The 17,641-nt window shown below is 40.3% G+C and overlaps 2 protein-coding genes across 8 annotated transcripts; one reads left to right on the top strand and one right to left on the bottom strand.

Annotated features, from left to right (window-relative positions):
* The first annotated feature begins 4,346 nt into the window (after positions 1-4,346).
* RPS27A (ribosomal protein S27a) lies at positions 4,347-6,107 on the top strand. Its single transcript, XM_054819128.1, has 6 exons — positions 4,347-4,446; positions 4,536-4,597; positions 4,879-4,933; positions 5,072-5,157; positions 5,627-5,758; positions 5,917-6,107. Exons 2-6 carry the CDS (start codon positions 4,550-4,552, stop codon positions 6,064-6,066), a joined length of 471 nt encoding a protein of 156 aa, XP_054675103.1. The 5' UTR covers positions 4,347-4,446; positions 4,536-4,549; the 3' UTR covers positions 6,067-6,107.
* A 572-nt stretch (positions 6,108-6,679) lies between these two features.
* On the bottom strand, positions 6,680-17,560 carry MTIF2 (mitochondrial translational initiation factor 2). 7 transcript variants are annotated; one of them, XM_054819120.1, is made up of 15 exons: positions 17,428-17,560; positions 16,722-16,845; positions 15,800-16,031; positions 15,190-15,295; positions 13,812-13,983; positions 13,197-13,357; positions 12,599-12,775; positions 11,944-12,083; positions 10,844-10,968; positions 9,880-10,084; positions 8,753-9,005; positions 8,114-8,254; positions 7,679-7,843; positions 7,328-7,468; positions 6,680-6,936 (listed from the first exon to the last, which is right to left on the bottom strand). In XM_054819120.1, exons 3-15 carry the CDS (start codon positions 16,022-16,024, stop codon positions 6,767-6,769), a joined length of 2,181 nt encoding a protein of 726 aa, XP_054675095.1. In that variant the 5' UTR covers positions 16,025-16,031; positions 16,722-16,845; positions 17,428-17,560; the 3' UTR covers positions 6,680-6,766. The 7 variants fall into 7 exon arrangements, with proteins under 7 accessions (XP_054675095.1, XP_054675099.1, XP_054675098.1 ...); XM_054819124.1 differs by having other exon boundaries at positions 17,512-17,530; XM_054819123.1 differs by lacking the exon at positions 17,428-17,560 and adding an exon at positions 17,195-17,379.
* Between the last annotated feature and the right edge of the window lie 81 nt (positions 17,561-17,641).

Raw genomic sequence — 17,641 nt, 5'->3', positions numbered from 1 at the left:
GAAAAACAGAGGTCAAGTGCAGTGCATAAAAACACTTTAAGCATGTTTTTAGTGTAATTGTGTTTGAAGCTGTGGGTCTGGTATTGATATCAACAATAAAATGAAAGAAATTCATATGCTAGTAACCACATTTTTTTAATCCACAGAAGGCTGTGAAAAATCTTATGTCCATACAGTTTTTAAGTACAGTGTAAGAGAAAAGAGTCTCAAACAAAACTGGAGTCTACAAATGCTGTAAGAAAGGCTGACAGCAACCAAAAATAAAATGCGTCCTTCAGAAAGAGCTGATGATATTGCTTGTTTGGTCTCCATTCATATTGAATTTAGGATGCAAACAAAAACATTGAGAGGAAGACAAAATTATAAAGGCTATTTTGCATTTATCTGGGATATTTCAAGTCATCAATAGCTTTTATATATCTTAGATTTCAGAAAGTAATTTTAATGAAGCTAACTAGAATATTGCGTTATGACTCAAAAGACTAACCTTGAGTAATTGACACACCTAGCAGTAAGTTTTCAAACTGGCAGGTAGACTTTTGCTCTTGTCTATTGCACATAATTTATCAGTAGAAATAAAACAGTTTCAGCACTGCATTAGAAACAGCTTACGCTAGACCTTACGATCACTGCTTACCCCAACACCTCACCAACAGTAAGAAAAGCAATGGTTGTGAGTTAGCTATCTCCCTTTCTGCCTGTTAGGGCATGTCCTTAACATTGAACAAAGGAGAAAAAAAAAGCCTTACAGCTTTTCTTATCTTCAATTTGGAGTATTAAACATAAAATTCAAACCCACACAAATAATTCTCATTTAATAAATCCCAAATTCCTAAGCACTGAAATGACTAGGTCAATATCAATCAAAATCCTGTAATAGACCCAGTTAACAAATTCTTACATTTAAAATACTTCAGAGCTTCTTCATTACAGACAATTCCCCTAGGAGAGTTTACTGCATAAGCTGCTACAGCATCATACTGGCCACTTGAAAGTAATTAACTGAAACTAGGAAAGAGGAAGAAAAAAAAATACAGAACTCGGTATGTTACACAAACACTAAATGAATACAAATATACATACGTAAAATGGTTGGCTGACAGTATCACAATCTAGTCAAGAAGCCCAAACACTGAGAACATACGGCTTTAAAATACACATATTTAAATCTAGTACATCTTCATCACACCATTTTCTAGTATGAAGCAGCCATTTTGTTTCCACATATCCAGTTACATCTCTTCTGCCTCACCACCTAGTGCTTTGGACAGCATCCATAATGAAAACTGAAAAACCTAGGAGGGAGTTATCTATGAGCAACTAGAAAGAGAAATTAACTATATTTTAATATACATCTTGGAAAAGATTGTGATTTAGGAAGGACTAATATAATTAACCAATGCCAGATACAGGTGAGAGTTATTTCTGTGTAACAGTTACACAGCAGGCTACGTGAGATGAGTTGTTGAACTAATTCCTATTTTTAATATCTAAGGATTATATTAGCAACGAGATCCAGGCACCTCGAAGCAGACAGTTGCATTACTGGTATTTTCAAAAGCATCTAACGTCCAATTTCCTCCAGCCATCTGGACACTTTTGAAAAACCCTTAAGTTGTACATGTTCATCTGTACACACAGAAATATATTTAAGATTAGCTTGTCAGCTTTCACAACACACAAAACAGCTGGTCTCTTCAATTTCAGTCCCTTCAGAAAAAGGGCCAAGGAAGAACCTCTGAAGATGCCAAAACAATTGACTTAATGTGCATGGCTGCAACACCAGCACTTTTTACAAACACCAAAAGGGTCACAAAAAGAACATGTCCTGGAAGGACTGCATGCAACATGATGTATTAACTACGATATTGCAAACTGCTAATGCACAGCACAACAACCATATTCTTCTTATCTTTCAAAATATTCAAATGAATCTTCAGCCATTTCACTAGGAACATCAAAAGCTGAAATATAAAACGTGCCAGCATAGGATAACCACGTTACTATCTCAACAAGCAAATTGGAATTAAAAGCATTAAAGCATTTAAAAAATAACAAAACATCAAACAGCAAAACAAACAACCATGAACTTTATCAACTGATAGATTTATATGAAGACACATTTTTTATGAATTGAAAATATTTTCATTTATTTTTTAAAGAACTGAAACAGTCTCCTTAAGCAGAAGATTGTTTAGGAAACAACTTCTATCACATCAGTTAAACTCAGACAGTTTTCCTGCCAGTGCCCTCAAAAGTTACCAGACAGAAATAAAGTATACCATCTTAAAGAGCAAATCTCTTAGTCCACTACTGCTGACTGTCTACTCTCATTCTTGATTGTTCTGACATTTCATTTTTAATGACTTTACCTCTTTCATCTTTTTTATTTTTCATGATCTGAGACAAGAGATCCTGCATGGTAACAATCTAGCCCAATTTTGCCCAGGCAGAAATAGCAGTCGCACCTAACAAAATTCTAGCATATTGTAGATAGTTAAAGAGGCAATATTTATACTGAGAGAAATAACAGAAAAAGAACTTTCTGGAACTTTCTGATAAGGTTTAAAATAAAATGAATAGACAAAATAATACTCCTTAGAGCAAATTCCATAGCGCTGCTCTAATGCAATAAAAAAACAGCCCCAAAAGCAAGTAACATTGCTTAAGATGATGAAAATACAGAAAAGTTTTACATTGTGAAAGACAGCCTCTAAACTTACCTCAGATTCACTAATCACAGATGTTATTAAAACTAAGGCAATTAGCAGTTATTTGGATAGCTGCAGCAACCATCTCCATGTAATAGAAGATATTTTCTCTAGATGGGCACTAAATGTGCTTAGCACTTATAGGTGTGGAAAACCAAAGGAGCAGGGGCTGGGCATTTTGATGTCTTAAACTCAAGATTTAAAAGCAGACCCAGTAATCCTTATTCCTATTCATCTGAAAAAGTAAGAATCTTTTTTTATTCTTGGCATCTCCCATTTCAGTCAGTGTCTGAAAAAGGCAGATGCAGGAGTCCTTCAGGAACTTCAGTAATAACCTTTCAGCTGCACTGAAGAGCCGTTAACACTAATACAGGGCATATGGGATATATGTCATAGGTTTTTTAAATTACATAGACTTTCTCCTGGTTTAGGACAGCTTTATAATTTTTTATAATTTCAAAACTGGCATAAAGTCAAGAAAAGTGATTATCAAGCATGAACCCTACTGTAACTTCTGGTAGTATGAATTCATCATAGCGGCTTCTATTTGACAGCAGTGTGCACAGGAACATAAAAAACCAGCTGAAAATATACCAATCCTTGATTTCTGTCACAATCAGTCTGCTTACACCCTTTTTCCCCACAGGACAAAGAAACAGAAGGCCACTTTTTACTTATTAATTATCATTCACTGCTCAATTACCTGAAAAGTATTTGTTGCCTTGTCAAATGCATTACTGTATATAACATAACACTCCTCAGATGGTCCTTGCTCAGCACAAACCACTTTCTCAGTTTCTGTCAATATATATGTTTGTATGCTCTCCAGAAATCTGTCCTTCTCAAAAAGAGCGGGAAGGACAGAATATTTCTCTGCTCCCACGTGATGGTTTGGCATGGCTACTTAGCACCTTTATTACACAAAGTCTAAACCCCCCTTTCCTCCTTTGTTCAACAACTGCCTCAGATGAAAACCTAAAGAAAAGTTGAAATTTGTTAAAATAGCATCAGCTGATACTCATGTATTCAAGCAAATTTTCATTCTGCTTGAATACTTCCCACATTCAATTAATGATCATAAAACCACTTAACAAGTACTTTCCAATTTAATGCGACTCTCAGTTCTCCTCTACTCCTAACTTACCTAAGGCTTTTTCTAACTCTAAAAATATTTGCCTTATAAACCCAGATAAATTTGGCATTGATCTTAGGGAACCTGCAGGTGGCAAGGTGGCTGTAGGATGTTTTTAAACAGCCTCCACAGGACGGGAGTGAGGCGAGAGCATCCATTTTTTGGGATTTCACGCTGCAGGGCAGACCTGTGGAGCCATAACTACCTGAAAAACCAACAAAGAGCAGCTATAGAGCAACATATCGCTCTTCCGCAGAGACAACCCGCCCACAACAGCGCCCCGCGCAGCCTCCCTCACGGCTGAGGAGAAACTCTCCCTTACGCGCGACCGTTGGTGGCTGCCGCTGCGCGAGGCGAGCCGCGGTGCACTGTGGGAACTGCAGTTCCCGCCTCCCGTCGCGCCCACTCCCGACTACGGCTCCCATGGAGCCCCTCGGGCGGGACTACGGTTCCCGGCAGGCTCCGCCGGCGGCGGCGGCGGCGGAGCCTGCCGGGAACCGTAGTCCCGCTGCGACGCCCGCCCCTCATCGGCGCGGGTGGAAACCCCGTGCGATCCGGCGCGCCGCTCTTTCGGGGAGCCGCCATTCCGCGAGCAAGTCGCGGGTGAGTACTCGCTCCGGCTCCGCGGCCCCACGCGTGGCTGCGTCTCTCGGCCCGTCCCCCCCGCCCCTCATCGCCTTCTCCCCCCGCAGGTGCCGGTTTCACCATGCAGATCTTCGTGAAGACCCTCACGGGGAAAACCATCACCCTCGAGGTGAGTCGCCATGGCCCCTTCATCGCGCTGCCCCAGGAGGGGGGTTCGCCCTGCGGAGGCCGGCAAGGCCTCGCCGCATCCTGGTCCCCTGCGGCGGCAGGGCCGGGCCGGCCGGTGCCTTCTGGTGCACAGAGAAACGCGGGCCCTGCTTGCCGGGCCTGCCTAGAGCTGGCTGCCCCGTGGGGATCCGAAATGTCTGAACATCCTCGCGGTTCGTCTGCTTTTCTGGGCAAATTAAAACGCAAAGTACGTTTTGACCTCGTTGTTTTGTGCCATAATAGGTTGAGCCTTCTGATACTATAGAAAATGTAAAGGCTAAGATCCAGGATAAGGAAGGTGAGTTCAGAATGCACTTCTTATTCTCCCTCTGTTGGATTGATGTGTATCTTATGCAGATGTTGTCTGCAGCAATATGTTATTATTGAATGGCATAGTTCACGTTCGTCATTTAATCTTGATTTATGTCACCATTAGGCATTCCTCCTGATCAGCAGCGACTGATTTTTGCTGGTAAGCAGCTAGAAGATGGACGCACGCTGTCTGACTACAATATTCAAAAAGTAAGTAGGAAAGGCTGAGCAGAGCATTGCAGTACCAACTGGTTGCCGCTATCAGAGCGGACTGACCTTTGCTGCTGAGCCTAAGAACTGTTTCAAATGGATTCAACCAAATCAATTAATTTCGGGCTGGGGAAGTAGGACTTGAACTGACTGGGCCGCAGCCTGGGCTGTAGTTCCAGGTCAGAAGAAAATGTTTCTACTGATTTCCACTTCCAGTGCTTCCCTTCTGTCAGTTAGAATTGAAGAATATAGTCAAAACATTTTATAGTAATTGAAACTTTTTGGCCCACAGTTTTCTGGAGCCTGTTCATTTGCAGACCTAATAGCAAAAAATCCTTTTAGAGCTTTCCTAGTAGGCTGTAGCTCAAAATCTGCTACTTACCTGCAGAAAGTGTGTAAAAGAAAAAGCCTGCTTAAATGCTACTCTTTTGAGAAAACGTTCTGAGTATTTCATGTGTTTTACAAATAGGAATCAACTCTTCACCTTGTGCTGAGACTTCGTGGCGGTGCCAAGAAAAGAAAGAAGAAGTCTTACACTACTCCCAAGAAGAACAAGCATAAGAGAAAGAAGGTTAAGCTTGCAGTGCTGAAGTACTACAAGGTACATAGAACAAACTCTAGGGGAAACGTAATAAAAGCATAGTTTGATGTAGTAGCTATCATGAAAATTACTTTAGCAAAGAACAATACTCAAAAGTATAATCGGTGCTAAAAGGTGGCAAGTGTATATATGAGATGTTGCCTCTTTGCCCTTCCCAGGTGGACGAGAACGGCAAGATCAGTCGTCTGCGCCGGGAGTGCCCCTCTGAGGAGTGTGGAGCAGGAGTCTTCATGGCTAGTCACTTCGACAGACACTACTGTGGCAAGTGCTGTCTGACATACTGCTTCAATAAACCAGAAGACAAGTAAATGTACTATACAATAAAAATCTGAAGTTCTGTACGGTTTAAGGATTTATTTCTGCTTCCTTTGGCACTGTATTTGTTCTCGCTTATGAGCGGAGGAATCTACGAAGCTGTGGCTGCTGACTGCCAACTAGGACAAAATACTTTGACTCTAGAACTGAAGCGGCAACTTCTTTTAGAGTGGCTCTGGTTAAGTCTCCTTCAGAGGAGATCCTGGGTAGCAATGGCAGAGAAAAAGAAAACCTAACACTAGCTAACCATAGAAGTGGTCTAGAGAGTACAGTAGTTCTAATCTGGAAAAACAGGAGATCAAGAGGTCTGAAGTCACATCTACAAGTGGGTCAATGCTAGAGAAAAGGGTAATTGAGTCCTGCTAACAAAAAGCAGACTGCATACTGAAAAATTGTATAGCAGCACTGAGGGGGAGAAAGGAGATGGCTCAGCTATTTAGGAACCAAGAGATAGGCATTAGAAATACTTATACCACGATAGTTTTACACACTTGAAGTGCCTGCAGTTGTAGTTTATCACATTGTTCCAATGAGGTAAGCTGGTTGCTTGACAAGATTTAAAAGCAGAACATTATTTTATAAACATCAGATATAAAGAAGCTCATGTGCACCTCTGAAAGTTCATTTAATGTTGAGTTGAAGGCCCACTAGGAATAATACATGTCCTTTCGTGTTAACGTATTCAAACATATTTTAAAATCCTGGATCCCAGGAAGTTGTCTGTTGAACTTCTTTTTCTTCATAACAGATAATTTCATCTCCAATATTGAATTCTATGTACTTGTCCAAACTCAATCCGCAATCCATACCCATTTTTATTACCTGGACATCATCTTTATGATGCTTCAGTGATGATAAAGATCCTACAAAGAGAAAGCGTGTCAAAGAAAGAGCACACTAACACCAGAGCGTAGAAGTGTTGCGGTTTGCCCTTCTGATAGAATTAATGCTTCACCTTGTAGCTACAAAATGAAAGCAAGAAAACATGGATTGTGAGCACTTGCAGCTAATGAACATCAGACGTAAGTCCTTTTCAGCAGGTAAATCCTGTGATGCTACCGCTTTCCTACCAGAGTTAGTGGTTAGAAGGGCTGAATAACAGTACAGTGATGTTTTGCAACTTTTCTCTAGTTGGAGCAAATCCACCCTAAAGAGTTGCGCCGTAATCAGGTGCGTACATTTTGCATTAACTTCACGGGGAACAAGCAGTGTCATACTAAACATAAATACATGTTTTGTGGCAATTACACTTACCTTTCCAAATAACATCCCTGTTACGGATTAACTTAAATTTCATTTTTTTGTCTAGCAGCCCCTTCTGTACTCTGCATCCAGCTACTGGAACTTTGTTTTTTCCTACTGTTACAGAGAAGATGTTGAGAACAGAAGCTTCCCCTAAAAGAGAAAACTTGTATGAAGTACACGAGAGTAACAAATTGGCAAGAAGTAAAAGCAACCTATACTTTTCCTCTTACCGCACTTCATAACAAAAAAGAAAAACGGCTACAGAGGACCATAAAATTTTTGATACAATAGGGACACTTCATTGGAGAATAAACTTAAGGCCACATTGTGAAGCAAAAACTTAAGTCACTGAAAACTCACCTATTGTATTCTCCACCACAGATGGGGGTAGTCTGCTATTTAGCTCATCTTTCAAGTCTTCAATAAGTTTGTAGATGATATTGTGAAGCTTAATTTTTATTCCCTTTTTAGCAGCCAGCTGTTTAATACTTTCATTGGCTTTCACACTGAATCCAAATACAACACCTGATAAAACAATCAGGAACTCATGACTACAAGAGATCACTCTTTAAACAGTAAGTGAAAACCTCTGCTGTCTATTCTGTAATGCTGAACTTGTAGCACAGGGTAGAATTAGCAGTCAGCAATACAAGAAACAACATTCTACTACTGCTTCCCTTTTAAGGAGGGACCATTTACTTCTCCCGCTATTGCACATCAACTGTTATTAACCTTGTGTTAAAACAAATGGCTCAAAAAAGCCCTCACAGAAAGTTCCCCAATGACAGAACTCACCATTAAATGCTTCAGCAAGAGTTATATCAGTTTCGCTGATATCCCCCATTCCAAAATGAATGATATCCAATTTACATTCACTGTCAGCATCATAGCTGTCCAGAATGTTCAGAATAGCTTCAACAGATCCATCCACATCACCTGCGTGCATAAATGGAAGTACGCTGGTGCACTTTGTATACATCAAAGAAACACTGAAGTAGAACTAAGGGAATGGCAACTCCACACTACACAACATACGGTCTTTTGACAACTATCATTCCTTACTATATTTTCAGTAGTATATTAAAACACATCTAACGAGTCTATTAATTCCAAAAATGAACTGAATAAACACTATTTTTTAAATTTACATATATATATAGGCACTTGTATGGGTTTTACTTAGGAGTTCCTGAGAAAGGGAGTTAGGCTCATAAATTTTTGTGTTGCTCTGGCCCTGCTGGAAGCGCATCCTTCTGACCACTGGATGTTCAGTAAGGGGAGGGGCATCAGAAAACAAAGTTCAATAATCTGTTCAGTTTTACACTGATCCAACTTCTGGTAACAGAAATTTTGTTAATAGTTTAGGGCTATGCTTCAGACTGAGCATTTGAGAAACACAAAAACAACGGAGCAGTAAACAGAATAGAACAGCACCTTTAACAATTACTGATAGCACATTTTTGTCAATCTCTGTTCTCTCTTTAGGCTTTGAAAACATTAGATGCTTATTGGCCTTGTACAGCACTGCCTTCCTCTGTCTCCAGGTGAGATGGGCCAGCTTCTTTTGCTTCTTCTCATATTCCATCCTGTGTTCCTTTTGCTTTGCTTCAATAACTTCCACATCCCTTTTCATCTTCTCCTGTTGTTCAACATAGGTTCTCCAAGCCACAACTTCATGCGCCCTTTGCTGGGCAGAAAGAGAGAAACAACATTACCTTTCAAAGCATTGCATCAGAAAACCACATTAATCCAGTTTCATCCTTTTGCATCTTCTCTACAGGCTCGCTCATTTTCTTTCACATTTAACAGTAGATTTTGCTGCAAGGATGGCAGCAAATAAGCACAATAGCTTCCTCCCTGGGCTACAACAACATGACTCAAGGCCTATTTTTATGGTAACTCTGCATTGCAGAAGAGAATAAATTTCTGTTCATTCTTTCATGTGGTATTTGTCCAGCTCTCAACACCTACATCAAGCTCTATTTTACGCATATTCCTTTGTCAGAAACTAGTTCTCTCCTTCTAAAATTAAGACACTGATACCGTTACGTACTGGATTGTTCTCCAGGTAAGGTGATAGTGTGATCATATAAAAGAAAAGTCTCCTGTGCCTTTCGAAAGAGAACACCTTAGAATATACCCCAGCTCACGCCAGCAGAAGCCATTCAGGACTGCAGTCATTGCAAACAAAGCACGGAGGAAGGCAGGATGACCATGAGGAGCAAAAGCATGAACCAAAGGTGACTCATCCTTAATCCCAGAGGCAGCCTGGTTTCTTCATGTGATTGTAAAGCAGGTTAATCTGGATGCATGGAGATGAGGAGAGGACAGTCTGGCCGGGGAGAGGTGGGAGCAGTGGAAAAAGAAAGAGGCAATATGCACATCCTCATTCTTCTTACAGAACACCTAGCTCAGGTCTCTTAACACCCATGCTTGGCCTTCATCTTTCATCAGATTATCCAGGTTATTGAGAATGAAAGCTATCACTTATTTTTTTATTCAACTCCTTCCCATCCACCTTACTGCAGTATGGGTTTTCTATTAAACAGTTCTTTCCATACCTCAGATTCTACTTCAAGGATTTCATCTCCTGCCGAAGGGACTTCCTTCCAGCCCATGATTTCCACTGGGATGCCTGGAGAGGCTGCATCTACGGCTTTGCCATTCTCATCAAACATGAAACGTACTTTTGCCCATGTTTTCCCGGCAACTAGAACACAGCCTTTTCTCAGAGTTCCTCTTTGGATGATGGCTGTGGTAACTGGACTAGTGAAGAGCAGAGGAGAAAAATAACAGACAAAATTAAAATTACTCTTCTCCCTGTTTTCATGGTTAGCATAGGTAAGCAAATGCAAAACAGAACGTACTTGTGATCAATCACAGGCAGAGTATTCCTGTGACACATTTTATTAGAGTTCTAATAAAATTTTAAAGTGACTTGCAAAAAGCCCCAAGCCTGTACTGTATCTTTTCGTTTCTGCAGATTGGTACAAAATTTGGCATTTGTGAAGTCAGCAACAGACTGATATTACACATTAAGTGATTCCCACAAAAAACCCCTCCAAACCCCAAGAAATTTCTAGAAGTCAATTCATTTTTAAAGAGAGCAGAACACATCTTGTTTACAGAGAACCTGCAAAAGGAATAAAATATTTTAAAAGAGTAAAATGTCATTACACACAATTCACCAAAAATTGTATATGTATTATGACTATTACCTTACTTTTTAATGTCATTTAAAAAAAAGAAATCTGTTCTAGCATTTTAAAATATTTCCTGTGCTTACAGGATTCTATTTCAGTGACATGATGAATTTCACCCTATCAGTTTATAACTTATTTTTCTGGCTCTCCTGCTGTAGAGTAACATTTCAATGCTTTAGTTACAAACACTGCAAAGAAACTGTTGCAGTTTTATTTAACAACAACAAGTTCAATGTTAAACATAAATACTGATGTAGAAACCACCCAAACTGTATCTCTGCATTGTTACAAATTGCTTCTGTAAAGGCAGCAGATTACTTACCCTTTCCCTTTGTCTTTGCGAGACTCAATTACAGTCCCCTCTACCAGACCCGTGGAATCTGCCTTCAGTTCTAACATCTCTGCTAAAGCAACAGTTGCTTCTGCTAAAACCATCAGGTTTTCACCCTGTATAAAACCATACACTATATATATATATATATAAAAAAATAAAGTGCTAAATTAAAGTAAGATCAGAAGTTGAACTCTTAGTGCCAAATTCCCCCATTTAATTCAGAACTTTCAACAATGCAATACAGTCCAACAGCTCAGATTCCTTTGCCTTCAAGGCAAGATGGCACCAAAAGTAATTAGAACTATTAAAACTGCTGCACAGCTGGTCCAGAATGCACGAAACATTAGGAAGAACAGTTTCTGGCTTCTCTGTTCATAGCATATATAGCAGATCCAGATCTACAGGAATTAGGGCAACAACATGTGCTACAGAGGTGAACAGAGAAGCCATTTTTATGTATGCCTATTTTAAACTGTAAGGGCATGACTTCAAAAGATCTTGAACTTGCCTGAAATTTTAGAAAATTACTTGGGATGCATTTAGAAAGATAGCAATAAGGCTAAGATACTGCTGCATCAGTTTGGACAAAGCTGCTTTGGCCACCACAAAACTGAAGTTCAGATTTTAGTTCAGTTTTCACCTATCAGTTGTGTGCAAGGATAAGATGGTAAATCTTGTAAGACCACTACAAATCTATGTTCCTGTGATTAGGTATGTGTTAGGAAAAACATTTATCTACCCTCATTTGAATTTTTCATGTGTAGCATTATCACCAACCTTGATTTTACACCAATTTTATACAATGAGCAAATATATGAGGAAGCAGCAATCAGGATTAACCTGAAAAATACCCACTAAATTTCCAGAAGAAAAATGAGTTGTTATTGCTCACTGAAGCTCTGAGCCTCAAAATATGATAGGAGTATGTTTCAAATAATTCTGGTGAGAGCTAGCAGCACTTAGTTCATGGTAAGGTATCAAATACCAGGAAGATAAGCATTTTGTGCTGCAACTGCCAAATAAAAATGCAGCTGTATGCACATATTAGATGCCCATAACCACCATAATTTTTTCCACCAAAACTTTACCTTGAGTGCAGAAATATTTACAGCTTGAACATCACCTCCAAACTCTTCACAGACCACATCATGAGCCAGCAATTCTTTCTTTACCCTTTCAGGATCAGCTTCAGGTTTATCACATTTATTAATGGCGAGGATAAGAGGAACTAAAAAGAGAACAAATTCATTACCAACCTAACCAAAACTTGCTGCTACAAGCACAATTGCAATAAAAGGTCAGGGCAGGTTACGACCACTTAGAAACACAAATCGTCTCACTTGGTGCCTATTCCCTGATCAGCCATGGAGATCTGAGCTACCATGAGTAAGCTGGAGGAGTTGTCCTAGTAGGGAAGGGAAAGAAAAAACCAACAATAACCCCCCCTCACAGACCCTATGACTGCTTTTCTCACAAACCTGCAAGTCTTGCAAAAATATTAGTATTTTAATATCTTTATGTCTTAGTGCAACATTCGGTATATTTTCAAACACCTTCTCAGGGGAGAAGGAACAGGACCATGACAGTTACTTCCCAAGTTCTGTGGATTCCAATTCAAAGACTTTCTGTCTGCAAAGTGCTCATTATTTCAGCTGCATAGTAACATACACTTTGTATATTAACTTTGTGTACTGGGACTGCCACTTACTTAAAAATGCAATATTAACAAGTTAAACACCATACCTCCTGCATTTTTAGCATGTTGAATGGATTCTATAGTTTGTTGCATCACTCCATCTTCTGCTGCTACAACCAGTATGACAATGTCAGTAACATGGGTACCTCTTGCTCGCATGGCTGAAAAAGCTGCATGTCCAGGAGTATCAAGAAAAGTTATCTTTTCCCCAGAAGGCAAATGCACTGTGAACAAACATATACGGTACATTTTTAAATCAACATTTCGCATAGCTTTATTTGACCTATTGTAAATCAAGCATCATTTCGAGAGCTTTTTTAATCATAATGACAGATTTTAGCCAAAGAGATAACTGTTGGCATGGAGGTCAAAGGTGTTTTTAGCTCCTCAGGAAACAAAAAGCGTCCTGGGATCTTTCATAATCCAAAATGGTCTAAATACAATTTCAACTGCACAGACAAACCACTTCAAAGTTCCATCCACATATTTATGACTTATCACAAGTTATCATTTCCTTTTTCACTGCTTACATACAAACTATTTATGTTGCAACATTTTTCCCCAACAAACTGGCAGCAAGTCAGCCCTCTATGTAAGACAGAGCGTAAGCTGTTTTATACACATGCACATACACTTGAATCATACCAAGAAAAGCACCAATGTGTTGTGTAATGCCTCCTGCTTCCATTGATGCCACTTGGGTTTTTCGTAGACTGTCAAGTAAGGTTGTTTTCCCATGATCAACATGGCCCAAAATAGTAACAACTGGGGGCCGTGGGGTTAGTACTGCTGGGTCTGCAGGAGGCCTACAATGAAAAATGTGTTTTGTAAATACCACGAAAGTTCACTGAGCGACATTCATGCCCACCATGGTTAATGAAGAGCCCTTTACCAGAACTCAGTGATGAAGAGGTGAGGCTAGCTTCTCCCCACTGTGATCACAAGGCCTACCTACACCACAGAGTTAGCCCTCTTAATACTCAGTCTTACTGCTGCATAAATTAATACAGCAATTCAGTATATCAAAGAACTGGCTTTTCTTCAGAAAACGGCATAGAAAAAGCTCACCTAAACCAAATCAAATCCAAATATCAGTTTTATGGCCAAAGAAATCAAAATAGTAAACTTTACTTCTTAAATATCAGATTGTGACTATACCAGGTATTATCAAAATACCATGAGAACGAAGAAAATGCAGTATACGAAAAACGCAGAAACAAATAGGATAAAAAGAGCCAAAAAGAACAGTTCACAACTTACCTTTTCACGGCATCTGTGTTTTCTCTTTCTTTTTCCTCTTTCAGTTTTGCTGATTTATACTTCATTCCTGATTTTTTAACAATTAGTTTGATGTGATCTTCACGTAAGATGGAATCTGGTTCTAGTGAACCAAGGTCAATGTCTGTGTATAGCAGCGCTTCATAAACATGATCTGAAGAAAGGATAAAGGCATTTAACAATTACATCCACAAAAACATGTGGGATAAAAAACCCCCTACTTCATACAGTTTAAGACTTTTTCATTAGTAGTTTAAATCATGTTAATAAGTTTCATTCACAAAGCATTTTTCCTTTAGTTAGATTTGTCTGAAAGTTCCTGTTATGCTACATACTTGCAGAGAAGAACTTGATTCAGATTTACTGAAAATGGCTGCCTTGTTAGATGCTACAATCTTATTTTTCACTCAGATTTTCATAGCTTGCTTTTCCATTAACCCCAAAGAGAACAACTGAAACTTATCTAAACCAGACAGCAAAGAAGTGATTCAAGAAGGAAGGAAATTTGATAAATCTGTTCATATGCCACTCTTTTGTAGCAAAAATACAGAACATACTGCAGTATTCAAAAATTGTGACACGCTGACCGAAGTACCATTACAAATCTATCTCAGAAATGTACAGCAAGACATGACAGATTTTTCTTTTCTGCTTCTCTTCTCATTGCCGAGAGAGAAGTTTGCCAGAAAAAGTACCCAGCTGGATAAAAAGAGATTGGAATTATACAGGAATGGTTCATGGGATTAAAAGAACAAGCCTGCTTCTGTAACCCAGCTGTTAGGGCAGTCACCTAGAGAGGGGAGTGTTTCCAGACAAGTCCTGCCCGCTCCTAGTTAATCAAATGACTGTTTTAATGAAATACATATTGCTCCTGAATCCGATTCCTGCTCCCAGCTGAATATCTAAGGGTTGGGTTATGGGTTAAAGCTCTTTTGCGCCTTCTCTCTTTAGCCATGAATTCTTTACTCACAGAGGTCCATCTTTGACAAACCAGTGTGCGATGTTTTTCCTTCCAGAATAATTTACCACTTAGGAAACACAGTTATAAAAAAAGCAGCCTACATGGATCTGAAGCCTTTCTGATAGAGATGGAAGACAGTCCTGGCTTCTTCACATTAAAGTGTCTTGCCTGGTAATTTGGATGGCCCTACTTTTTTTCCTCTTCAGTCTGCCATTGTGTCTACCAACATTTCTTTTGGTATGGGCACAATCTACCTTACCAAAGGAGGGATTAGCAACCACTAACTAATGCCACAGTAGACATTTTCACCTTTACAACTCATGAAAATGGCACAACTGAATGAAACACAACAGTTAGATTTTTTTTTTATTAATCTCAAACAGCAGAGCAGGCTCTCACCTATGTCTTTACCCATAGCTCGTGCAAGTTCCTCAATAGTCATCTTCTGCCTTATCTCCACTTCACCTTTTGTCAGTGGTACCTTCTTTTTCTTCTTTTTTGTCTCCTACATGGAATTAGACACGTATATAGGAACACATAGCTGGCATAAACTAAGAAATAATAAAAACAGTATTAAAAAGACAATGGTCTCAAACCATATGATGTAAACACATTGTTTTTACTGCAATACTACTGAATTACAATAAATAAATGACTTAACACATCATACTGAATATTTAAAATGCATAGCATACTACACAATCTTTTTTCATTTTTTAATTTTTCAAAACAAAAAAGAAAAATCAACAAAATAATTTTCATTTTTGTTTGTAATAATTTCCTCCTGCCTCTGCGAGATTCACAATGCTGCTGGTACAAGCACTTTAAATCAATATTTGAGAGGGACTCACAATACAGTCATACATTAAGTACATTTTGTCTTATAAATTTAAAATAACTTCTCTATATTCATTAATAAGGTTCTTTTTTGTAATTAAAATGCTCAAACTAAGCTCTTGTACTTTGAAATTTCACATAAAACCAGAAATTATTGGATTTTGTTAATTACCTCCTTTGTAGCTAGATGTCTGCGTTGCGATAAGGCAATACTGATTAATTTGTCCTTTTGCCAGCACTGCGGATACAGAAGAACGGACCACACGGGATGTGCAGATGACTGCACAGGCTTCCATTGTGCTCTGTAAACTTTTCTGTAGGAGAGAGTACGCAGCTGCCAGCAAGCACCACGTAACCGGATCAGATTTTCAAACTTTCGTATCAGACCTCGATTCATTTCCTCACTGAAAACACAAAGGACATGCTGAAATCAGCCTCAAAGCTGAAAGATACTCTTTCATATGATAATACGGACAGGAACACAAAGCACAAATGTTATGTTTTGAAACAGGCTTTTTAGTGCTGAAAAAGTTGAACTATTTAGTAACTGTTCCAGTTTTTCAGTTTTCTTAAGTGCTTCACCTTTCTCCACTATTCCACTGCAGACACACTGATCTACGAATATCACCACAGCTTACTAATCTTTCACCTATCTCCATGTATCTTTAATATAAACTACTAAAATACTCATTTCAGGTTCTCTGACATTACCTAGGGAAAAGAAAAAAAAGGAAATTTGCACTCCTTGTGCTCTACTGATAGTTATCCAGGTGCAACCAACCCGTCTAAGCCAGTAAAACACATTTGCAAAATGCCACTTACATGAGCATATACCACCACTAAAAGACTAGAGCACTGTAGTAATACCAGTGTTGTCACATGGACAGAGATGTCCTTTGAGGCTAAGCCCTGGTTTAGCAATTAAGCTTTCCAAGATGCTTCTGTCAGATCATCCCACATCTTGTTTTAACCATCTTAACTTTGGTTTGAGTAAATTTGCTAATTATCCTGTGCAACAGCCTCCTATTTGAACTTCTCTTCTTGTTCAGAGGTGCCTATTTTGTCCATCTGCTCAGTGATGCCATTCTCTATACCTTCAATGTCTTCTCTCAAAGGTGGCTTTGTACCATCTTCCAGGCAGCTCCAAATGAGTGAAATGCTATCGATTCCTCTCAGAATGACTGCGGTCCCTTTAAAAATTCTCTTGTATCCGGATACCTGCAGGAAATGAGCAGATGACGAACTAACCAACCAAAAACAACTACTTTTTTTTTTCTTCCCCCCTCCCAAAGAGAACATTAAAGGGGCAGGATTGGTAAAACCAGGGAACCCTCAGGAGCTGCCACAAGACGCTGCACACACCGAAAACTAACATAAGGTCAAGGCGAGACTGGACAAGCTCACAGAGAAGAAATCCACGTCAGGTTGCTAACTGCAAAGAAACCACTCCTGGCTCTCGGGGCCCGTGGGTCACCCGTGGCCGGGACAGGCGCACCCCTCTAGCTCGTACTCTCTTATGCTCATCGTTTTGGCTAGTCTTACAGAGAAACCATCAGGCTACACAGACCTTTCGCCTAACAAACCGCGTTCACCCCCGGGGGCGGGCACGAACACGAACAGCTGCCTCAGAAACAGCCTCACCCTGCTGCGAGCGGGACTACACAGCAACGACGCGCACTGCGAGGCCGCCAAGCTCCCGAGACCTGCCAGCTGCAGCCCTCCCCGTGGCCGCAGTCCCCCATACCCTTCCCCCGCTGTCTCCCGCCCCGGGACAGCGCTAGCCGTAGATGGCTGACTGACCGGCCCGGCTCCCCGCCCTGTCAGGCTCGCTGAGGGAACGCAACGGCCGCCCGCGCGCCACCAACGGCTGCTCCCCCTCCCCACTTTGCCCTCAGTGCCTGACGCCGGGCGAGCCGCTCTCTGCGCAGGCGCCGAGTGGCGCGAGGGCACCGCGCCGGCGCAGTGGCGGCCGGCGGCGCGCGCCGCAACGGCCGACTCCCTGGGCGGGGGCGGA

The sequence above is a fragment of the Grus americana genome, chromosome 3 (genome assembly GCF_028858705.1).
Source record: "Grus americana isolate bGruAme1 chromosome 3, bGruAme1.mat, whole genome shotgun sequence".
NCBI classification, from domain to species: domain Eukaryota; kingdom Metazoa; phylum Chordata; class Aves; order Gruiformes; family Gruidae; genus Grus; species Grus americana.
The sequence above is the reverse complement of the archived record's forward strand: the minus strand, read 5'-3'. Positions and strand labels throughout refer to the sequence as shown.